This window comes from Opisthocomus hoazin, chromosome 1 (assembly GCF_030867145.1).
Source record: "Opisthocomus hoazin isolate bOpiHoa1 chromosome 1, bOpiHoa1.hap1, whole genome shotgun sequence".
In the NCBI taxonomy this organism is placed as follows: domain Eukaryota; kingdom Metazoa; phylum Chordata; class Aves; order Opisthocomiformes; family Opisthocomidae; genus Opisthocomus; species Opisthocomus hoazin.
Window position 1 is genome coordinate 24,902,561 of NC_134414.1, and position 25,087 is coordinate 24,927,647.

At 43.1% G+C, this 25,087-nt stretch overlaps 2 protein-coding genes across 6 annotated transcripts in view; one reads left to right on the forward strand and one right to left on the reverse strand.

The window, feature by feature from the left end:
* Nucleotides 1-5,414, forward strand: part of TNFRSF19 (TNF receptor superfamily member 19) — a 65,481-nt gene extending 60,067 nt beyond the window's left edge. For all 5 annotated transcript variants that reach the window (XM_075419323.1, XM_075419330.1, XM_075419338.1 and 2 more), the window contains 2 exons: nt 166-566; nt 3,026-5,414. In XM_075419323.1, the coding sequence (XP_075275438.1) occupies nt 166-559 (394 nt within the window). In that variant the 3' untranslated portion in view covers nt 560-566; nt 3,026-5,414. The remainder of the gene's footprint in view (nt 1-165; nt 567-3,025) is intronic.
* An 18,671-nt stretch (nt 5,415-24,085) lies between these two features.
* Nucleotides 24,086-25,087, reverse strand: part of MIPEP (mitochondrial intermediate peptidase) — an 82,206-nt gene continuing 81,204 nt past the window's right edge. Inside the window, exon 19 of the mRNA XM_075419367.1 lies at nt 24,086-24,335. Within this exon, the coding sequence (XP_075275482.1) occupies nt 24,241-24,335 (95 nt within the window). The 3' untranslated portion in view covers nt 24,086-24,240. The remainder of the gene's footprint in view (nt 24,336-25,087) is intronic.

The window sequence follows — 25,087 nt, forward strand, 5'->3', positions numbered from 1 at the left end:
TCCTTTTCAAAAGGAATTTTTTTGACAGGGTGCCTCAAGTAATAACTTAATATAACCCTGTTAAACCTTCTTGACATACCTATAATTACTAATGACAATAATTACAATACTGATAATATTTTCTGGAATGCTTTTGAAACCATGTGTCTCTTATCCTTTTTGCAGGGCTTCTGATTCTGTTGGAGAAATGATTCCTACCTTCCTTGGTTCTCTTTCACACTCTACCTGTGGAGACATTTCAGAAGCTTGGCCTCTTATGCAAAACTCAGCTTGTTGTGACAGTGTTTCTTTCTGTGAATCATATTCAGAACTGGCTGGAGGATCTGCAAAATCCTGCAGCCCTGAGACTGAAAACGCAGCCGCTGTTGAGTTGGATAATAACCAGGAACTAAGTGAAGTAGTTATTTCAGCTAAGTCTCTTGATGGAAACGTTGCAAAGTCCTTTGAAATATCCAACCACAGAACATGCACAGAAGTTTCATCACTTCACATCTCAGCAACTGCTGAAACTCAGCCAAAGACAAAGCGTAATGGAACAACAAATGACTCTACAGACTGATAAAGAGGTAAAAAGCATAACTACAAAGGAGTGAGAACGAGTACCCAAGGCACGTATAGCTAGAGAAAAATAGAATTGTAAGAAGTTGTAGGGTTATGTTTCTCCATAGGTTACAGCTAGCTATTGCTGAAATAAATGAAAAACTCTAGAAGACATCCAGCAGTTTCACATTTTTAAATCATCGATTTAATTGAAAGGTAGAACTACTGGAACTGTAACGTTGAGATAATATGAATTGGAATGTAGGGGTAAGTCTGTACACTGGTCAGCTTTTATCAGGTTTTTTTTCATTAAATTTCAGGGGGGAGAAAAAAAATCAGTTTAATAGCCTTATGACCAAACTGTTACGTGAGGCTAGTGCTGGCTTATGAGGGAAAAACTGAGGACTTGCCTTTGCTCATTGTAAGCAAAGCATAAAAGACATGCGAATGTTCATCCAAAAATATTTGCAAAGCCTTCTTTGTGAAGTTACTGCAGCAGCAGCAGAAACAGAAGAATCTCAAAAGCTTTTTAATGTCATTGATATTCCCATGTCATCAGAAGAAAACATTCCATAAGTTTGTTCATAAAATATAATTCAATCTATAAAAGCTCAGAGAAAATCCAGGTCTGAGTTCAAAATGAAAAGAGGTGATAAACAATTGTCTCTTACCTCATAACAATATAACCATCACAAAAAGTCAGTCTGCTACTGCTTCATCATTATGTCTTTTTCAGTATTAGCTGTGCTCTGTATTTTTAAAATGGCATTTTCTACTATTGGAAGTAACTTTGAGCAGGAAGTAGCTAATCCGTGAAAGGATCCCAAATTATCTGTACTGGTGATGTTACTCAAGGGTTATGCAGGCTGTGGCTGGAAAGATGAAATAGTCTCCTGTGCATGTACACAGAGGCAGGAACAGAAGCAGTTGCCACTAGTATTAATAATACTCCAAACCTAATTAAGAAAATTATACAATCTGTAATTATGAAAATTTTGGGTCATCTGCAGAAATAAAACTGCCTTCCTTTGATCCTCTTCCATTTGGTTTGCATGCCCCTTTCATGCTGTTTTTAAATAAGAAGTAGAAAGTAATTAGTATTTAACAAAAAAAATATGTCTATTCTGAAAACATATAAGTGCAATATTTAATTCTTTGTAAATCAAGCTTAAATTCTTTAGGTGCCATTTTCAAGAGGAGGAAAGGGGGGTGAACAGACTGCTAAGTCATGGGGTTTTTGCCACTGACTTCAATGGCACTTGTGTAGTGTATCACCCTGAAAATCCACTGCTGTCAGGGAAAATATCAACATTATCTGTATTTCCTCAATCTGTTATTTACAACGTATAGTTTTGTCTGTAACAACGTCTGGCGCTAACTGCCCATGTGTCTGATAGCAGTTGTCATAGTTTCATTTTGGTATATGCCAAATATCATTAGGTGATAGTCATATTCTCTAGGTGTGTATAGGAAGGGACAATGACAGGACTGTGACTGCAGATCTCAACGCTGCTAGTTCCCAGCTTTTCAGTGGTTATCAATGGAACTTGAATGCTCTCTTGGTGTCTTAAGGAAATATATTTCCTTATTCACAAGATTTAAAAAATTAGAGATTCGTGGAGTTTTTCCCACTAAACCATGTATCAATTTCAGAGGTATGTTATTAATATTTAAGAGTTCTTCTAGATAAAAGGAACCACAGAATTTCAAAATATCACTATAAGAATTAAATTACATTTCACTATACTTGTTATGGTATGTAAATTATAAATTTTCTTACTGGTGCCTATGTCTACGTAGACATCTTTTCTGATATTTCAAAATCCTGTAGTCTTTGATGGTTTTGTACTGTCATGGATTACTACTGAGATTTGTGTAGAAGTCTGAATAAGCAAGATGGTTTGGGAGGGTTAGGTTTTTCTTTATTTTTTTTTCTTTAATAGACTTTATTGATTCATTTTGTATAATTTCTCCATATTTGAACTCTACAGTGCATCATTATTTATGCATCTTTGGTGGAGAAATTTAAGTAGCATTGGAGGGACAAGAACAGGATTAGGCTTACCTGAGATGTATTTTCAGGCCGAACTCTTGACAACTCCAAGAAAATTATTTCATCTCAGTCTCCGCCATTTTTTCGATTTGCCCTTCATCTTTCTTGTCTTTTTGAAATATTCTGAGTGAAGGACAGATTTTTTTAGTACATGTGGATGCATTACAGTCTTGCATAGGGCCATACTTCATTATTATATTGCACAATAGATAATAATGTGATAAAATCAGAAAATAGTGTATTTTTATTTATATGTACATAAATGTAAGTTTTTTAATGGGTGTTTTAATACAGCTTCAGTCTTCAGGTTTAGGTGAATTTTTACAAGAAGCAGTAAGTATAGCTGTATATTTTTAGTGTTTAGTCAAGTATAGAAGTACATGGAGGTTTTTCATGAGTTTATGTAACTGCTGTTCTATCACTTTCTTTTAGGAAACCAAGCTGTTTTTCCCAGTACTAAAGCTGAATGCTTCCCTTATGCTCCTCTGCTGATTCTCATCAAACTTAGTCTGGTCTTCAGTGTTGCATGGTATCAAGATCAGCTGGAAAAAATGGCATCATTTCACACCTCTGAGCAGTTGCATCTGAGCCATAACAGCTGTGAAGTGGAACTTCAAGGAGCATTCTAGGAGAACCCTGGAAGTAGATTTATGACCTTTTGCATCTCTTTTAAAAAAAAGGAACCTTCTATTCTCTCAGATTCTCAGAACGTCTAATGGAGTGAGTTTAAAAGTATATGTAAATACAGCAAGAAATATAAGTACTTCCGTGTGTTTAGGTGGGTATTTTACATACATCTACAGATGTCAGAAGGCGTGGGACAAGACGTTGCCAGTTACTCTGCTTGCAGATTTATGCATGTGTTAGGATGTTTTTGGCTGGTTCTAATTTTAAATCAGTTTCCTGCTGTTGAAGGACTTACAAACATTTCTGTTTATGCAAGGATCATCTATTGATAAACTGAAGCTTTTATTATATGTTACATTATAGTCAATAAGCTAGTTTGGGGAGTTTGCATGTTACAATATGTATGGTTGAAGTCCTCTCCATCCAGTTATTATGTTTGTGGGAGGGGGTGTTGTTTTGTTAAATATAGCAGGAGATTAGCTTTAAATTAGATTTAGTTTAATGAAAGTCAGCCATATAGGTAGGGATGTTGTGTTTAATTGCTAGTCTCAGTATTGGAATACAGCACTTGTTGTTACAGCATGTAATTTTTGGATGTTGAAATAAATGTTATCAACTGTCACATCAAAATGTCAAACTATAGCAGGTGTGCCATGAAAGTATTCATACAATGAGACTATTACTAATATTTTTTAGTAATGCATTATTTTTAAGGGTCAAGCTTCATGGTGACCTAGCTCGTTCATTTAGCAGGCCTTTTCACTCCTGTCACTCTGTCCGTCTCACTGCAGTATTGTGTAAATTCAATTTTTCCACACAAAACATAAAAATTAATTCATAACATTTTTTTAAAAAACTTAGACTTGAAAGCTCAAAGTTGCCTGCATGCCCAGTAAATTATCAACTCTCTGCCCTCATTGCTGTTCTTTAAGATTTTTTTTAATTGCAGTTTGTTGCAGCACATCCCATAATACCATTTGTTCTGCAGCCATTTTTATCCCTAAAACAGTTTTCCCTGCTGTGAGTAATCCCAGTAACCTCTACTGATTCATTACATTCAGCAGGCTCAAACTTGTCAGCGATGAACTGTAGCAGTCATTCTTTGAAGCACCCAGTGTGCCTTGACAAAAACAAAGCAATCAGCAAAACATCTGCAAATTTGCAATAAATGTTACTCATCTTTCCACAGAGGGTTTGTGTGGCAATGGAAAGGTTGAGGCAGTACTCACATTCCCTAATGGAAAAAGCCTGTTGCTTTGAAGCACCCCGCAGAGCACTGAACCTGCACAAGAATAGCTAGAGCCGGTACAGGCAGCCACGGCAGTAAGGTGCTTCAGCCAACACCAGTGAGACTATTGCTGTGTGCAAAACCCATGAATGACGGCGATCAAATGCAAACCGAAGTAAGTGAAGAAGTGATGTGATTTTTTTTTTATTTTTTTTTTAAGTAGCAAATACCACTGTTTGGTCACTGACAGAAGAATATGCAGTTACACAGGGAGTACAGTTACTCAGCTAAATACTTTAAAGTATATATTCAAATAAGAGTAGTTTTGAATAATTTCTTTGGATGCCTTCATACATTTAAGAAGTGACAAAACGTTATTTTTCACTACATGCGCCTGAGGAGATGTGTGCTTCTTTGTATATACGTTGTACATAGAAAAAATCCAGTGTGCATTTCAGTGTATGGCAGGCTATTTTTAGAACGCATGGAGATTTAACTTTTCACTAACAGCAGTTCTTTAAAATGCTATGTTCAAAAGTGTTGCCAGCATCTGCCGCAGCAACTGTTTTTCCATTGGAATTTACACTTTGTATAATCAGTGCTGTCCGGCTCCTTTGTTCTCTCTAGAGAATACTCCTCATTTCTTTAAATGAGTGACAGATAGCTTGAGAGCAAATTGGGAGGAAAAAATGAAGAGAGTGCTTTTTAAATATATGTGTATATTGTGTATATACTTTTTTTCCTTAATTTAACCAAATTGGTCTTTTTTATATTGCCTGTGGCAAGCCATGTTGTACATGCCAACAGAAGACATCCACTACCACCGCATTTAGACCGCCCACATATCACGTCTAGGGACTTACAGTGCTGTTTTAAATACTCCTTTCAGGAATGTAAATTAAAATCTTGTATAAATCGTTTTGTAATACTTTTTCTACTTGTGAATAAAATGTTACCTGAACCAGTTTTGGTTTGTTGATCTCAAATTAATAATAGCATTCTATACAACGTTAGTGATCAATTTGTTTATTATTTTTATAATTCCATAGTGGTTTAATTGCATGACAATTACGGTCTTTGTACTGAGATGCTTGCTGTTTAACAGTAGCATCATTCTTCAAGCTGGAGGACCTTGAAAAGAAGCAGTAAGTTAACAGCAATCCTTAAAATCATAGTGCTTCAAAATCTTCTCAAAATTTTGCATCTCAAGAAAGGAGAAGAAGCAGCTGGTGAGCACCACAGATTGCTGTCTGTATAATATCTTTGAAAAGAAAACCAAGTAGTGCACGCAGTGGGCTGTGTCAGACAAGATAGATACGTAAATAATGGCAGTAGAAACAGAAGAGGATGCCCTCGTCGCGGCCCCTGGTTCGTACCAACAGAGCCTGCCCTCGGGTCGCACTGCGGCAGCCAGCGGTATTTTCAGGCCTTGGCTGAAGGAAGAGGGAATTAGTGAATAGTGACAGAGGAGACTAATTACCCGTGATTATTCAGGCCATTTTTCAAACGTTGTCCAGAAGGTTTATATGTTGAAAAGATTCAGGAAAATGTCACTCAAGTGGGATGCTTGTACAATTTAAATGATTGAGAAAGGGGGGGGACATGGTTTGACTGACAAGGGTAGAGGACTGAGAAGCAAGAGTAATTTGCTAATTGCACGTAATTACGTGACTTCTTATGGTAAAGACATAAAAGCAGCGCCTGGAAACTGGATCCAGATGAGGATGGTAGCTCACATAAAGCCAGGTTGTTCGTGGTGGAGACTCTGTGGCACTGTTGGTTTTCATGGGAAGGTTTGAGAGAAATTGAAAGCTGCTCTGTCCGTGTCGCTAGCTTGTGCTAGCAAATTCCATATTAGCTCTTGGCTGGGTATGGCTGTCGTTTCTCCAGTCTTTGAAGTATGTAATTCAGAGCTTACCTGGGGAACACCTTCCCAGAAGGGCAAGGTCTCCCTGTGTGACTGTGCCCACGTGCGGCACTCCTGAGTAGTCTCAGTCTGTCAAAAACAGCAGCAGTCCACCCCCCCGGCCCACCGGAGCATCCGTCGAGTTCATTCCAACGCTTGCAGCCTGCAAAGCCACGCGTGGCATGGCTGGCCGTTCCCTTGGTGTCGGTGTGGGCAGTTCCATGATGCTCAGCACTGCTGGGGTCGCAAGGGCGTGCCCCTGCCAGAAAGGGAAATTGAAACAAAATACAACTCAAAACTCATTACGTACATGCTCATAAAACTGGCATAGACCTTTGATCATGTCAGATATTATATACATGTCGTTAGCCAGGCTGCAATTTTCTAGCCAACTATCTTTCTAAAAGAGGTCTACAGAAAAAAAACCACCACCCCAGAATCGGACATTGCTTTTCAGTGCAGCAGTGTTTCCTGCCTTTTCTACGCAGTGGACCAAACTCTTAATACTCGATGCTCCTCATCCTCCCAGGAGTCTGCGCCTGAGTGGCTTTTCCCTTTGTTGTGGGCTCTTTGAGGGCCTTCGGGGTGCATTCCTGGGAAGTCCCTCCAAGCAACCACCCTCACACGTTCAGTTAATCCTCTTGCTGACTACGCTCTGGTGGTGGAGGTTCAGCTCGCTACCTGCAGCACATTCCAGCGCAGGCACTGCGGCTTTGCTTTGCCCTTTTAGAAAACGGTCTTTGGAGGGAGCATGCAGCGCTCTGTCGGGCGCGGAGCAAGCTGAGGTGGGGTGCTGCGGAGCAAAGCCCCACAGTGCACGCTTCATGCTGGCAGGGTGCAATTTAATCCAGATTTAGTTTTGGCCTGAGTGTTGGTAAAACCCTCTTGCTCTTCACGTTGCCCGTGAGCCACTTCAGTTACGTCCGACAAGGTGGCGCTTTCAATAGGATAAAAATAATAGTGGGTGGGTTTGCTTGTGAGCCTGCTGGCTTCCACGACGGCAGAGAACAGTGGGATTAGTGGGACTGTTTTCTAACAGGCAGCTGGCTGAGGGCACGCCGAGGCTTCCAGCAAGCGCCACAGCTTCAACAGCAGGGTCAGCTGAGGAAGACGGAAATCTTTTTCCCGTGATTTGATTTTCTAAATCCTTCCTTACCATAGCTGGATTTAATTTGTTGTTGTTGTTGTTGACCTGACAAAGGGAGATTTGGCTTGTTCAAAAGGCTATAAATGAGATTTTTCTAATGCATTGGTGGAAAAGCACACAAAAAAGAAGACAGCTTTTAGAAAGTGCTATCTCCGAGCCTCAGGCTTTGTGATGTTTTCCATTTCTTCTGCCCAGGTCCCAGCTTCAGTTTGTGGATGGCCAATTCATGTGCTATTAAGCATGCAAGAATTTTCCTAAGTATAGCAGATACTATACCAAGATCTAGTCTGTAATCAACAGTTTAAGGGAGAGCACTGACTTAAAGCTTGGAAAAATTAAACCACTGGAATTCAAGACCTCACCTTGCTTTGCCCAAGATCTGTATCAGATCATTGGAACATAATGATAAACATTTACAAATACAGAATGAATATGTGTACATAAAGATATATTTTACAGCAGAATAAAATAACCACCAAATTTTTTTCAAAAAGATCATCTTGCATGTGATCTGGGGCAGGGCATTGTCCAAGCCAGTTGCAGTAATTTTATTCCTAAATCCTTAAACATGGAAATTACAGAACACTCTGGACCAGTCCAAATGAGACCTTTACACTGTACAAGCATTTATTCTGAATATAGCAGAAGTTCCGAAATGAAATGAGAACTTTTGTTAAAAAAATAGTAAAGGCTCTATTTTAATTTTTTTTTAAATGCCTTTCCATCCAGAAATATCCAAGTGCCCTGCACATTTCATAGGTCAATATGGGAGCCTTAGCAAAAAACCTAAATACCATAAACAACCAAGTAGAACATTTAGGACCTACAGCCAGTACCCTAAGGCTCCCTTCCAGGATTTCGAGAGCTGCAGTTTCTTGCCCTTCCATAGCGACGTGCTGGAATATTGACTGAGTGAATGAGATTTCTGCGCCGGGATCGGCAGCACCCAAAGCTGGCTGGGCCCGCCAGAGGAGCTGCGAGCACAGCAGCAGCCCTGGTGCTTGTCAGCTGGTGGGATCACAGCAGGGTGGTCTGTGATGGGGACTCTCTGTGCGTGCAGTGGACCTTTAAGAGAACAATATTGAACAAAACCAGCAGAGATTATTCGTTAAGAGAGTAATAATAATGAGAAAAGGACATCTAGGTGTCAGTGCACCAAAAAAGAACAAACCTGGCCATTACGTTGCAAAGTAATCACATTTTAAAAGCCAAAGTAAAGATCTAGTCTACAGCCCCCTAACTTGGCTCTGACCTCATGTTCACTTCAACTCTCATCATCGCTGCGTCTGGACAAAGCAAAATGAGGAACATCCAGAATCAGCAGAGTAACGGCATTTACTGCACCGGTTTTGGTCACACATTGCAAATGTGCTTTCTCACAGATTTATGTTGACTCCTACTACCTGTGGTAGCTGAGTCTAACCTTTGGGAATTCAGCGGCCGGTATCAGTCTGGCCATTTGGTTCACTTCGTTCCAAGAGAAAAAAGAAAGTTGTTGCCCAACCTGATGCCATTTTATGTGGTTAGACCCAACAATAGTTGTGTTCCTTTATAATTAGTAACTCATAGTTTCAGCTTCATTAAACCTTGTTCCAAAGGATGTGCAACAATAGAAGTTAAGGGGACACCGCACCTGTGCAAGAGCCAGAATATCTTTCCTACTGAGCTACCAAACCAGACCCATAACGTTCCACCAAATAAGACTTTCAGTGCATTTTGTCAAAATTCATCACTTTTTTTATATTTTCATAGAATCACAGAATCATTTAGTTTGGAACAGACTTTTAAGATCATCGAGTTCAACCATAAACCTAATGCTGCCGAGTCCACCACTAAACCATGGCCCTAAGTGCCACATCTACACATGTTGATACTGTGAATAGAAAATACCCCTTGTTTGGAAAAAAAAAAAAGGCACATGATGACAAAATGCCGTGAAAGCTCACATAAGAGTATTTTCTCCAGGCGGGTTTGTGCAGTTACCCTCAGCGTTAAAGCCTCAATAAACTGAAATTCTCAATATTAATTTCAATTTTATCTTTAAATATATTTTTAACTTTGGAGGATTAGTTGTTTACTCCAGGAGGAGTAACCCATTTGTGCGGGCAAGAACTGCCTCAAAGTTATTTTCATACACAGGGTTTTAACTAGCAGGACAGAGGGATTCAGGCAGAAGAAATGCTAAATCCTTTAGATGATAAAATACATGGTTTATTGCTGGGTTAAAGAAGAAAGCCGTGTGGGTTCAGACCTCTCATTATTTCAGACAGGCTATGGCATCTGCAGGGAAGTGCTAAAGAATTCCATGAATTACATCTCCTGGTGGCTTTCAACAACAAAAAGATAGTGTTGGAGTTTACTCAAGGTGTAGGCAAGTGCTGTAATAGGAATTTTTGAAAATATCTGTCTGCCAGATGATGTTTCCTAATACACAGAATGTCACTGAGGAGCTCTTGTTGCATTTACAGCCAGATGCTTTCCTTTCCTAGAGAAGAAATCTTTGTATTGCCTTTCTGCACTAGGTAGACTGGGGGTGGAGGGGAAACAGCAACACCTGCAGCAGCCACAGGAGATCACGATGCAGCTCTGATACATCCAGCACAAACTACAGCCTGCTATAGCCGATTTAATGGAATCATAGAAGAGTTGGGATAGGAAGGGAACTTTAAGGGACCTTTAAGGGTAGGAAGGGAGCATCTAGTCCAACTGCCCCTGCAGTCAGCAGGAACTTGATCAGGCTGCTCACAGCCCCATCCAACCTGACCTTGAATGTTTCCAGGGATGGGGCCTCTACCACCTCTCTGGGCAACCTGTGCCAGTATTTCACCACCCTCATTTTAAAAAATTTCTTCTTTATATCCAGTCTAAATCTACCCTCCCTTAGTTTAAAGCCATCACTCCTTGTCCTGTCGCAACAAGCCCTGCTGAAAATATTTTCCCCATCTTTCATAGAGGTCCCGTCAGGTACTGGAAGGCTGCAGGAAGGTCTCCCTGGAGCCTTCTCTTCTCCAGGCTGAGCAGCCTCAACTCCCTCAGCCTGTCCTCACAGGAGAGGTGCTCCATCCCTTGGATCATTTTTGTAGCCCTCCTCTGGCCCCACTCCAACAGGTCCATGTCTTTCCTGTGCTGAGGGCTCCAGAGCTGGACACAGGACTCCAGGTGAGGTCTCATCAGAGCGGAGTAGAGGGGCAGAATCCCCTCCCTCGACCTGCTGGCCACGCTTCTCTTGATGCAGCCCAGGATAGGGTTTACCTTGCAGATTTACCTTGAAGGTAAGACAGCTGTGATATGACACGTTCAAAGAAACAGATGGGTGGGGACATTCCTAGATAGATCTTGACTGTCCCTGGACAGTTCTTCTTTGGCCCTTGAGCCACCTAAACTGTGCTTTATCCAGAAGAAAAGAAGCTATCTTTAAATGCATACATTTTGTTGGACGCTGCCCTGTATAGAAGCTTTCACATGCAACATTAAAACATTAGAAGATAGAGGTTTGCCAGCAACGGGGAGCGGTGGCACAGGACTGTAACTCTCATTTCCTCCTGCAAGGGTAATTTCCAAAAGTCCTTGCTAATTCTGGGAACTCCTGCAGATCTCCTGCCCTAGGTACTTAAGTCTTCTTTCTACTACCTGCCGCACTTTTCTAGCTCTCATTTCAAGGCCATGCTGTGACACAAGCGTTTCACACGCCCTTCTCCCTTTTCTGTCCTTACTCCAACCCGCAGCCTCCCGCCCCGCCACAACGGCCTGAAACTTTCTGAACCTGGCATCTGCAAAGCCAACTCCTCACCCTAATCTAGCCCACTTGGTCCTAAACACCTGTGTATTTTCGTTCTCCTCTTCCCTCACCCCGCCATGCCCAGGGCTTTCGGCACGGCGCTGCTCCAGCTGCTTTCCCTCCGACTCCCCAGCAACTGGTTCTCCACACCTGACTTTCTCACCATTTCGTCCCCTGGGTTTCCATCACATTGGATTGATGAGCAACGCGACCACCAGAAGCATCTGTGCATGCCCTGAAGACAGGGTCAGGGAAGGGCTGTTCTGGAGGACCACTTGATGCCCTAGGTCAGGATGCAGCAGGTCAGCGGACCCCGCGCCGAGCATCCTTCCCATGAGACCTGTGCGTGAGTTTTGGGAGAGAGAGAAGAGGCAGACCAGACTCCAGCCAACAAGAGAAGCCATGGGAGATGTATACGCACTTGGGGCATTAACGCTACGGCTGCGCAGTGAGAGCAGCTCCAGCCCCCACTGTGCAGGAACCAAGCTGACCCACCAGGTAAGCCTTCTCCTAAAAACGCCACTGATCATTGACGTCTTCATCCCCTCCATGTTGCCAGTGCCCAGCTTGTTATGAACATCTTCCAGGCCCTGCAGGAGGGATGGCATTTCAGCAGCCCCACTGATGACGACCCTGAAAGTGGAGCAAGACATGGAGGCCATGGCTGCTGCCAAACACCCCAGCGCTCCTGAACAGTAAGAAAATACCAGTTTGGCTGCCACGTGCCCTGCCAAGGGATGTTACGGGACTACTAATAGCCCCAAATGACCTCTGGGCATATTAACACCTACTCTTTTCCAAACAGTGGTCACTGCTGGATCCAGTACCTCTTTTCACCGAGAGCTGGCTTATTCACATTTCAATTGCTCAGAGATTCATCTATGGGCAGTAATTTGTCGACTGCCTCCGCAGCTGAAACCACATCTTCTCAATCCTGCTGGCAGGCACCAGCAGCCTGTTGGCAGCAGGTTGGCAGCCAGCCCTTGGACAAGCGATGTAGGTCTGCAGCAAAATCACAGAAACACAGAATCACAGAATCACAGAATGGTAGGGGTTGGAAGGGACCTCTGTGGGTCATCTAGTCCAACCCCCCTGCCGAAGCAGGGTCACCTACAGTAGGCTGCACAGGACTGCGTCCAGGCGGGTTGAATATCTCCAGAGAAGGAGACTCCACAACCTCCCTGGGCAGCCTGTTCCAGGGCTCCGTCACCCTCAGAGGGAAGAAGTTCTTCCTCATGTTCAGACGGAACTTCCTGTGCTTCACTTTGTGCCCGTTGCCCCTTGTCCTGTCACGGGGCACAACTGAAAAGAGCTTTGCCCCATCCTCCTGACACCCACCCTTCAGATATTTATAAGTATATATTAGGTCCCCTCGCAGCCTTCTCTTCTTCAGGCTGAACAAGCCCAGCTCCCTCAGCCTCTCCTCGTAGGAGAGATGTTCCAGTCCCCTCATCATCCTCGTAGCCCTCTGCTGGACTCTCTCCAGTAGCTCTTCATCTTTCTTGAACTGGGGAGCCCAGAACTGGACAGAGTACTCCAGATGAGGCCTCACTAGGGCAAAATGCTGCCTTCTTGGGGATTCAGGAAGGAGAAATTTGGATTAGCCACCTCATTTCATCACCTGAGCACGTTGCCACTATAGAAATACTCCTACTGTGCACATTCATACTCCTCTGCTGGGTGCGTGGTCAGATGGGACATGTCCTACTCCCAGTCTGTTCTGGGATGGTCTAATGTGAACCACAGCAAAGCGTGGCTGCCAACTCCTAAATATAGAAATGAATGCAAAGGATAAGGAGATTCACATGCACACAGCACCCAGGCAAAGCGTGGGAAGGGTAAACAAATATCCAGACAAGTTTTGAGCTCAGGAATCCCTTGGGACTGTCAGCAAGTCACAGGGAGGTGCTACGGGAGCAGCTAAAATAATGAGGGTGTGATGGCAGCTGTATCTGCAACGGTTCTGTCCCAAGGGGCAAATGGTTATATACTTTGACTTCTAAAGACATACTCGAGCTCACCACCTCCAGTAGCATTTTCAAAGTTGCAGAAGCAACTCGGGCGCCAGCAGCTCCTTAGGCTCCCAAGTCACTCAAGCACTCCTGAGTGTAAGGTAAGAACTGACCCCTCTCCTGGTGCGTGCTCGAATAAGTGACTCTCCGTGAACAAGAAACCTGGACTGAGTTAAAATCCCGTGGCTCAGTTATCCCCATTCTCCAGCAGCAGCTTGAGTGAGCTCCCGGGGCCGGGAATGAGCGCTAGAGAAAGGCTGCCGGCCGGCGTGAAGCCACGACAGCGATGCAGCAGGAGAGATGCAGCAGCTCCAAAGAGGCCGCGGGGCACGTCTGGCTTGCTGCACGCCTTTGCCTGGTCCAGGGCACCTTTCTATGAGGGCTCAGAGGTGTCTGCTCATATAAACGGGCCACCCGCAGGTGTAGCCTATCGTCTGGCCCTGCAGCAGGTAGGCACGGAGCAACTTGGTCACCGTAACGCTGCTGGGTTTCCCTTTCTGTAGCTTTGGGTGGGCTTCAGCTCCAGCAAGAAATCTGCAGGAAATGTTAAATGCCAACAAAGACTTAGGACACATGTCAAGAAAATAAAAAAAGGGAAAAAAAAAGAATTAACTGATCTATCATTTTTACAAAAACCAGTTATTAGAAATTTAATTTTTAGAAAACCTCCTATTTTACAGAAGTACAAACACAGTACCTTTAACATTACCCAGATGGAAATAATTCCAGTGAGTTTCACTCATACTCACAGTTACTGGCTGCCAGTGCTTCTACACACGTACAAAGATAACGCAATCATACACCCACTGAAGCCAAATTCTAACACACACAGTGCCACAGGCACGAGTTTCCAGAATAGAAGGGACTGTAAAATAAAACTGGGACTATCTCGCTCCACCAAGCATGGACCTTAATACAAATCAAATAGCTGTCATTACAACAGCACCCGCAGTATCCTCACCATCAGCTATTAGCCCTAGATCCTCACCACTAAAATCTAAACATTTCCAAGGGGAAAGCTAGGGCTCTCTGCAGTCCCGGCACAACACCAAGGGCACCATCCTCCAGGTTCTCTGCAGTGCTTCTGAACTGAATGTCTCCAGCTGTTCTGGAAATCAGGTTACCAGTTTAAATTTCTTTGATCTTCGGCGCATTGCTTGTTTAATTTTTTAAATAGCATTTAGAGCATTAGAGTGGTACTAATGCACAGAGGTTACAGACAGCTGCACATCGGCCCTGCCAGAGACTTGCCTGCCTTTCTGTTAGCATTTGTGCAAACAGCAGTGCACAGGAGCGTGCAGTGCTTATGGTATAGGTAGAAAAAAAGCAAATAAAAGGTGGGAGGATGAGTTGCTCGCAGAGACAGAATCACAGAATGTTCAGGGTTGGAAGGGACCTCTGTGGGTCATCCAGTCCAACCCCCCTGCCGAAGCAGGGTCACCTACAGCAGGCTGCACAGGACCTTGGGGTCTGTCCTGTGAGACAGGGTTTGTCTCTCCCGGTGTGAGCCTCGCCGCCAGGATGGCAGGGCTGAAGAGCAGCACCCCGAGCCCCGATGGGATTCCGCTGTTGGGTAAGTCCTCATAAACGGGGTTAATTTATCTGGGGGATTTCCTGCAACCGGGGTACGCCTTCTCTGAACGGGTTCTAAAAGAAAACAAAGAAAACTCATTCAAATCTAACCTAGGATTAACAAAACACAGGTTTCAGGTCAGTGGAGGGTGGTGAGAAGCAGCAGCAGCATAAAAGGGAGGGCCCAAAGCTGGCTCAGAGGATTTGGCATAACGAGGACTTTTCTCCAATGTGCAGAAAACCACAACTATTCACCCGCCCCATCATTTGCCCCAACATTTAGGGGGAGATAAAATAAAATTCTGGGACGTCAGCCAAACCACCAGCTCCAACTTTGTGTATCACCCGTTTCCATGTACGTACTGCAACCATTGCTTCAGGTCCTGATAAATAACTAAGCTAAAAGAAAGTAAAAAATAAATAACTAAGCGCAGTTCGCGCTTTTAACAAAGCCTCTGAAGAAACTGCAGAAGCACCACACTAACTTTGGCCCTGAAACGCTTTTCCAGAGGGTCAGGGCTAATAAAACACACACACGTGTGTGTCGCTTGTTTGACCAAGTACACCGTTTGACCGGGACCGTTTCGTCCCAGAGCTGAGCACCAAAGGGGCCTATGGCAGAGGACAATGTGAGCTCAGACGGTGACCTTCCCGGCTCCCGATGTCCATACGAGGTGCACAGCCTCACCTCTCCAGCCTAAAAACGTAGGTGGATAATGAAAAAGTAAGAAAAAAGCTCAAGGGTTCAGTTCCTTTAAACAAGCCCTGCACTCCTGAAGGGGCTACGCCACAGCGACCTGTTACGCAGGATGCGGTGACTGGGATTTCAAGTGTTTTCAGATGGCACAAAGGGTCCCGACACACCAAGAACGAGTTAGAAGAAGAGTTCAGCTTTTACTGACCACTTCAGTTCGTGAAAGGTCTTTTTTTTTTCTGTCAAATGAAACAGAGAAAACCAGGGATGCATGGCTGGATGAGAAACAAACGAAGCAGGGAAGAAGAATTAAAATCAAAGTCAGCGAGGCCGCCTTCAAAGCAGCTAAGCAGATACTTCGGACAGGCCCAGGGAAAGGCATGGAACACAGAGCAGTTCACAGATAAAGGAAGAAACTGAATGTCAAATCAGCTGTTTCCCTGTACTCAGCCAGCTTATACCAGTTTTTCACACACATTTGAGACCGTCAGAAACCAAAGAAAGCAAAAAATAAAAGCAGATTTTTTCGGAGAAGAGAGATTACAAACTGAACAAACTACTAAAACCACCTTGTCTTGGGAATTTGGCTTAAACACCAGATTGAATCAAAGATAACTAATTGGATTAAGCAGAACAAGTTATCTAAATCCCTATTTAGAGAAAACACCGCCAGCAAGGCAGCACTGTTTTGCAAAAGGGCTTCGATGCTAAATAGCTTCCGCAAGAGCAACGCCTGCAGACACATGGCACTTCCCAAGGCATGACGGGCGCGTGCATCGGGCAGGCGTCAGGGCAAGGTGACAAATTAAACTTACAGGAAAATAAGGAGAAAATTTGCCAGGATGGGGAAGAACTGGGTCTGATCAGAACTTGCCAGGTCTCGGACAGCCGAGTTGGGTCGCAGATGCTGATGATAATGCCTCTTTCTTGCAGCATGCGATTACATCTCCGGCGCTGAGGGAAATCCTTTCTCAGCCCCATCGCGACAGTGTTGTGCAGATGTGAAGAGACAGGGAACTGTAATTTCAACTTGTATTTGTAACGAATGGGATTTACTATGGCTAGCATGAATCATCCTGATAACACATATAATTAGTTTTATAGAGTTTTAGTATGTTATAAAAGTTGCTATATCGCTTGTATTCCCCCAGGGCTCCACTATAAAATTATTTTGTTACCACTGTATTCTTCTGGGAACTAAAGTGTAGACAACCGAGCACATCTGCATGTCAAGAGAAGCATTGTAAGCCAAGACATTCAAGGCAATTTTGCTGCCTTTTTTGTTCCTAAAATCCACGCAAAGAAACACGACCACTTCTGGGCTCCCGCCTTATCAGCTGCTCAAAGCTGAAGGCACTCATTGCCCCCAGGCCACCAACGAGCCACCTCCGTGCAGCTCATGGCTGCCGAGAGCAGATGCTGCGGCTCAGCTACCAGAAGCTGGGATGCCTGTCAAATGACCTTGGGGGAAAGTGCTCAACGCGTATAAATAATATAGGGCTTTAATAACTTCATTTGAACCATGGAAATTTATCCTGGATGAAGGCTTGGCTCCATACAGAGGGCTGCAAAGTGAGTTAACTTGATTCCACCTTCATGAGGAAGAAAAATGGGGTTGGTAGGAGTGTGCACTATGTGACACCAGCAACCCCTTCTGACTTTATAAGCGTTTTTTAATTTTATATGTATTTTGAACACTGAAAGCAGGCTATGATCGAGCCCCATGATTGCTTCTGAAGGGCACCATTAACAAGCAGACGGTAACAACTGCCCTGCTAACCTGCTGTTAGTAGAGGAGCTCAATGAGTTGGCCCAACCCTTACATTAAGATTAAGGGCTGCTGCAAACATCAGCCAAACACAGGCTTCTGACCATGCTTACGGGACAAGCCAACATGCAAACACCACTTGATGACCTATTGTTATTCATGAGGTGCATCTGCCTGCAGTGTACTGAGAGCTGCTGTCCCATGGCGTGCAACCTAAAGGGGCTCATCCACCCCAGCTTGGCAACGCTTCACCTTCTCAGCAGGTCACATTCGGTGCATTTCCCCAAGCACCCGTCTCCCATGGCGCTGGGAAGGCGGGTGAGAAATGCTGTTCGGGCATGAGATACACTTCAGGCTGTATGGGCACGTGCCAGTAGCAACTGTGGGCAGCGTGGGAATCATAGAATCATAGAATCATTAAGGTTGGAAAAGACCTCTAAGATCAAGTCCAACCATCCGCCCAACAACACCATGCCTGCTAAACCATGTCCTGAAGTGTCATATCTACACGTTTTTTGAACACGTCCAGGGATGGTGACTCCACCACCTCCCTGGGCAGCCTGTTCCAATGCCTGACCACTCTTTCAGTAAAGAAATTTTTCCTAATATCCAATCTAAATCTCCCTTGACACAACTTGAGGCCATTAAAGAAGGCAGAACCTACCTTGCTACCATTTTGATTTTCCTCTGACGTGACCGCAACCAGCAGGTCAGAGCCACATCCCGAATCACCCCTCTCCTCCTCCTCCTCCGCCTTTGGGTCATGCCCCACCGCAGCTGTAAGAGCAGAGGGAGAAGGGGGGCAGCTGGAGGTGCCTATGGAGTAAAGTGAGAGGTCTGTAAGGAGTCGGGGGGACACCTGCCAAAAGCCACTTCCTAAAACCCAAGATGTTCTGAAGAGCAATTAAAAGCATCTTCTGCAACTATTTTAATATAGTACTACCTGTTACTGTCATTAATGTATAAACTCAGTCACATACGGCAGTCGCAAAAAGTGAACAACGGTGGCATTTTACTACTGAAAATGGTAATGCCAAAGAAAAAAAAAAAAAAGAGTAAGTTTGGTGCTTTGAGGCATTCTGAAGTTAAAACAGGATTCCTGACACATCTGTTCCAGCCATCTGTGCTCTCTCTGTAGTCACTGCAGCAACAAAAGGCAGGTGCGAGAGCTGGTTCATCCCACCCTAAGACAGGTAGGCTATGTCCCAATTTGAAGGCACCTGTTTCTTTCCATCAAGCGTGAAGGCAGCCGGAATGGCAAGCTTCAGCCTCCTACAAGTTGTCTTAGATGCTCCAGGCTCACAGGCAACGGCTCAGCGAGAGGCATCCCATCCCCTCTCCTCCACATTATTAGATCTACACGCCAGCAGAGCACCAACCAGTCATCCTGTCAGATCTTTATCGGCACTTTGCCTCTGGTTTAAGTATTTTGTATTTCACAGGGTTTTTTTTGGTACTTCCTCCAAACAACAAGCCGTAACGATTTCCTACAACTGCGCAGCTCCGGCGTGCCGCAGCGCTCCATTGAAAGAGCCGTCTGTCGAAGAGCAGCCGCAGCAGCGGACTTAAAAGGTAAACAAATCTCAGCCTGGGGAAGATCAGAAGGGCCGACAGGCAGTCCCGCTGGTGGCTGATTTATACTTCCTTATCTTTTATCTCCTTCCCTCTCCTCCCCCAGCACGCTAGCTGCTCTCCCACGGTCCTTCTCCCAGGGAAATCCATGTGCTTGCTTTCTGCAATCGTGCATTTTCAATTCTCAAGTTCTTGAAGTCCTCTGATTTTAATGTCATGTTCCCCTTTTGGTATACTGCAGATCTGCCAGGGTAAAGCACTCACTTGAACTTGTTCCCAACACCATGCAAAGAAATCCCTGGCTCTGGGAACAGAAAATCTCCAATACTTTGCCCAGAAGCAGTCTGAAATAGCAGATGCATGGTGCCCCCCGCTTAACTTCAGGCAGAGGAGGTGCTTTGGGTCACACCGCTTTTCCAGCTCTCCACTCACGAATCCCTCCCTAGCTGGGGAGCCGTCAGCCGGAGAGCGGCCCAGCAAGCGCGGACTTGCTGCCCCTGTGGCGAAACCTCCTTCCAAAGACACCGTCTTCATTCATTACTCATAAGACCAGGAAAGGTGGTGGTCCTCTAGCGTAACCAAGGCTGCGCGACTTCTCCGAGCTAATCTGAACTAGGGAATATTTTTGAGAAAATTGTCCAGTTTTGATGGACACTTCTCCTGCTGATCGGTCAACCCCAGCACCATCCCCCATGTGTGTTCCAGTGCTTATAGTTGTCCCTGCTGTCAAAAAAAATAAACAAAAAATCAGGGACATTTTTTTCTACTTACAACTTTCAGCTATTGGCTTTTGTAAAAACACTTGTTTTCAGACCCGTGTTCAACCTTTCAAATTTCTGCTTCTGTATCACAATTAAGATATTTTAATCTTCTGATAAACTGAAATGCACATTTTCTGAGCCATCAATATTGCTGTGTTACAATGATCTATTCTATTCATTTCCATCCTAGTATCATCTATGACACAAAGCTCCATTACTTCGATATTCTTTTTTAATTTTTGCACACTGATTTAAGTCTAACCCACTGTACAAGCTGCTATTTAACATCTGTAGAAAGGAAAATATTTTATCAACATATGATACGAATCCTCCCATCTGGCTTTCCACTGATGACAAAGCAGAAATATTTTAAACACCTCTGCCTTTTCTGATACAGATATTGCTGCTATTTCCATTTTAGCCTTACTGCGTTGAAAAGCAAACCCTCTTTTATTCTCCCCAAGTTTTTAACTCAGAGGCCAGTTTGCTTGTACATCAACCCTTTTTCATGTCTGGTTTCTAATCTATGTTCACTTCTTCCTCGCCCTATTTCCCTTGTCTTCCCTGCCTTCTTCACTCAGCTGCTGCCCTCTGCTCGTTCCCTCTGCTGGTAAGGTGTTCGGAGAACTCCATACAGCACCAGCTGCATTTATGTCACCAGAAAGTAATTATGAAGCAATATTTCAGTCTATCTTAAGTGAATCAGAAAAATAATCACATCAAACATGAAAAAAAAGCAGAGCTGACACCTCAGACTATCAAACGTAATCCATGCGTGTTTTTCTGATTTGTCTTAATTATGTGTTATTATCTCAGGATTGCATAAGGGTATAATTTCTTCTGAAGATGTTCACTATTTATTTTCTATAGCAGCTAAAATCCAAAACATAGTACAATTTCAGATTAAAAGCATGACGCTGAGTTACAGCATTATAAAACCAACTTTTGGATAGCTGGTTCAGCAGCCCCAGTGGGAAAATACGGAATGCTGGAAAAGGATTACAGCGGTTTATACATTTAAGAAGAGTTACGCTGCTGGTCACAAGAGAGGTCTCACATTACTGAAAGTACACATATTTGCTGGAAAATAAAAAGTCCCTCAAAAAGAAAAAAAGAAAGGAAAAAGCATCAGACATTTGAACAGCTGGAAGCATTTTTAGTAACTACCAAAAAAGAGAAAAAAAAACCACTTAGAATAATATTTCCCTTTCTGTAGTAAGCATCGTAGTGGTGATATAATACATTCCCAAGAGGATTAATCACGTCTACTGTTCAGTCCTCAAAGGTTATTTCATAAAACAAAAATTAGTGGAGTCAACAGAGTTTCTTCACAAAAAAAATGAAGCCGTCGTTCTGAGTGATATTTATTTTTCTACCAGCTCCCATCTTTGTCAAATGTCCCAAGAGCTATGAAACTGCAACAGTAAGCTGAAGTGCACTGTGCTCTGGCAAAAGACAAGATTTTCTTCTCTTCTTTGTCTATATCTGATTTCAGTATTAGGAAGATGCTGTTTGCTGCCACTCTGATAAAACCTCGACAAGACCGTTGTTTACAGAGGATCAAATGAGACGGTGAATTAAGGAAGTAGTAGCAGCCATGGGCATCAACCAGTGTGACGACTACATATATTTTGATAAAGTATCTAAACTCTAGAACCAACATCACTCGAATTTCTTTCAAATTAGTATCTAGGGGCAACCTCTTAATTTTAAATGCTCTGCTTATTCCGCCAATTATGATGCTTTATTTTCTTTACCATAGTGCTCCCAGGGCCGTGTCAGCACTAGGATTTCCTTTGCAAAGTTCTTTTTGTCGCAATGAATCTTTCAACGTGTGCCAACTCCAGCACAAAAACCAGGCAACAAACAACACAAGGCTCCCTTAGCAACACCCTTTAATTTCCTTTAAAACATACTTCCACTACTCTACAAGGGGTTGTTAAATTTACGTTCATGAGCTATAGTATCCTTTTGAGAACTTCCATATTCACAACGTGCTTTTACTCACATCTAAATTTAAATTTGTTTAGGTTTTGTGAGTTTTTTTAATCACTTAACTCACAGCAAAATACCCACCTGGTTTGATAAGTGAAATCATTCATTCTTTCCTCACAGGGACCAGCTGCAGATACATAATGTAGTCAGTCAGACGTGCAACACAGAAGCCTTGTTGTGGTACATGTCTGAAAATATACCTGCTATTGTTTAATCAAAACATTTCATATCTAAAAAGGTCTGAACCCAGTTCTAGTCAAATGGCAGTGCTATTCATACAAGACAAATTCCTACAACACAAGAACAGACAAAGTGAACAAACAGGGTAAAGTATTCTGCTAAAAAACAGGGCCCAATCATCCAAACACCTTACTCTTATTTATCCCTTCCCAAGCATCCACTTTTTCTGGTTAAGCTTTTTTATGTTTATTTTTCACTTGCTTCTCTCCCAGCTACTTGCCCTCATCTCTCAGCCTTGGTTCTCTTCCTCTCTTGCTTCCTTCACTGCATTTCCACTGAGCAGGACACTTAGGATATCTTTCGTAACGGCCTGCAGAGGACCTCTAAAAGACAAGGCCACTTCTAGAGAAAAATACCTCACTTTTTTTTTTTTTTTTTTTTGTAAATAGGCACTCAACTGTCATAATTATGACAGGGAAAAAAGCCCCGCTGATAATATTTCCTTTGTTCATCACCCACTATATAATGTGCAACCTTAAAACTGCTCCAGCCTATCCTGGAAAAACATCTTTGTTTTGAAATTATTTTGTCCCCCCCAAAACATGCCCTCCTATACTTTAAACAGTTCCCCAACACTCGTCCACTCATCACTAAAAGCAAACTCCGTGTAAACAAAGGTGCAGGGACCAGAGTCAGGCCATACCCACGCAGCCACGTTGCCAACGTATTGCCAGAGCAATTGTTCTCTGCAATGTAATCATCAAAATGCCTGCAAATCCACACGCATCGAAACATGATCGACTTCATCCAGTAAAGCCCTCAAGGTAACAGGAGCAAAACTAAACCTCCACTACACTATAAAACAAACACACCCAGATAACAGATGCAAGGACAAAAAGATCCAGTTAATGGGAGGATACTCCTCAGAAAACAGCGGCTGACCCCGGAATACTGAAGGTCAGCGGAAGATGTGCAAAAGATAAGCCTAGGAACTAAAATTCTAACTCTGCTGGCTATTTTAAAAACCACTAACTCAATAGCAAGACCAGTTTTACAGCACCTCGTGAATTCCCTTCCTCCTCCCAACCATTTTATGCAACTCATACAATGAATGGTCCATCTTTTGTATTCAGCTTTAAAGTTTGCTATTCTGTTCCAAACCTGAAGATGACTTGCTCAATCGCTTCATATAACAAAAGATACTACTTTTACTTACAAACATGGCCATGTGTACACCCACTGGATCACTGCAGTTGCAAAAGCATGGCTACTTTCCATGTTATCACAGAATCACAGAATGTTGGAAGGGACCTCTGTGGGTCATCCAGTCCAACCCCCCTGCCGAAGCAGGGTCACCTACAGCAGGCTGCACAGGACCTTGTCCAGGTGGGTCTTGAATATCTCCAGAGAAGGAGACTCCACAACCTTCCTGGGCAGCCTGTTCCAGGGCTCCGTCACCCTCAGAGGGAAGAAGTTCTTTCTCATGTTCAGATGGAACTTCCTATGCTTCAGTTTGTGCCCGTTGCCCCTTGTCCTGTCGCTGGACACCACTGAAAAGAGTCTGGCCCCATCCTCCCACCCTTGAGATATTTATAAGCATTTATAAGGTCCCCTCTCAGCCTTCTCTTCTTCAGGCTAAACAAGCCCAGCCCCCTCAGCCTTTCCTCATAGGAGAGATGCTCCAGTCCCCTCATCATCCTCGTAGCCCTCCACTAGGAAACATTTGTGGGGTACCTATTTTACTTCTTTGTCTGTCTTTTTTTGTGTTACAAGGTATCTCTTTCCTCCACTCCTCCACGCCCTAACATTTTCCATCACATACCTGTACAACTAGTTTTTCTTCTCCAATCTTTTTGTTCCCTATCTCAAATACAGTTCCTAGTCTTCCACTTCATCTTTCTTTCCCATTTCCCCTCCATTGCAAACACAATTTGCTTTTCTTCAATGCAGAGTTCCCACGAGGAATAGGATTAAACAAGTTTAAACAATATCCACAAGCACATGAGAACAACCCAAACAAATGGTTCTGGGTCATGACACTCAACAAGTATGTCCTGAGTCCAATGTGTGTACTGAAAGACCATTTGTATCACTCCACTCACCCTGAAGATGAGTTCAGTTCCCATTTAACCAGCTATTCCAACAAGATCAAATGTTTTACCAGTACATGCTAAAGGATTTGTTCTCTCACTTTCCATGCTTCAGTTCCTATGCAACAGAAAGCCATCATCTTCATAAATGAAACCAGGTGATCCAATGAAATTATTTATTACGGTTCCACCAACATGAATATTCAAACTTTTACAAGTGTTCACCAAGAAGTAAAACCAGCCACAACAATGTTTTCTCCACAATTATGACGATGTATGCAATCTTCCATAAAAGAATTCAGTTCTGTTGAACATGTTTAGGAGTCCGTGATAAACGTTTCAAAGTCGTGGTCTAAGTCTGAAACAAGGGCATCCACAAAATCTTCAACTGAAGGTGATTTCTGAAGCATACCTACAAACCCAAGACAACAGACTCTTAGCAAGAATATTATGACTTTGAAAGCTTTGTCAATGATAATGCTTATTGCTAACTAATTTTTAATGTCACAAAATGACAGAAATGGCTATCAAGTTTCTTTGTCAAGAAAGAAATGCAGTCATAGTGTATAGGGATTATTTAATTTCTTCAAGCTACCTGTTACACATTATCACAGAATTGACAGGTTTCAAGACTGTTAACTGATTTTTATCATTGCAATCTTGCTTAAGCAGGAAATTATGATTCTGTGATTATATCCATTTTAAAGCAATGTAACCCATAGACTCAGTCATTTCCAAACGGCTGGAATAAATCACTGATTGAGCGGGTATCTAAATCCTTATCTGCTGAGTCTCAAGTCTGACAGAGCCAGAAAAAAACCCCACATTTTCTCTAAGTGTTACACACCTTAAAAGCATTTAATTCAGTATTTGAAGTACAAATATCTCTGAAATTTATCACAAGGAATGAAACATACGCACACAAATGCATTTTCATTGCACTGCAGTTTTAGTTTTGCTTTTTTACACCACCAGGTCTTACCTTTTATTAAGAATTTTAACTAGTGCATATGCAGCATATGGCTACAGAATAACAGAGAGGGAAATCTGCGTAATAAAGACTTCTGCTCAAGTACTTTGTCAGGTAATTCTATAAGTAGACCAGCTAAAAATTTCACACTTTCCTCCTCAGAATCCCAGTTTTTAGACAGCATGAGAATACAT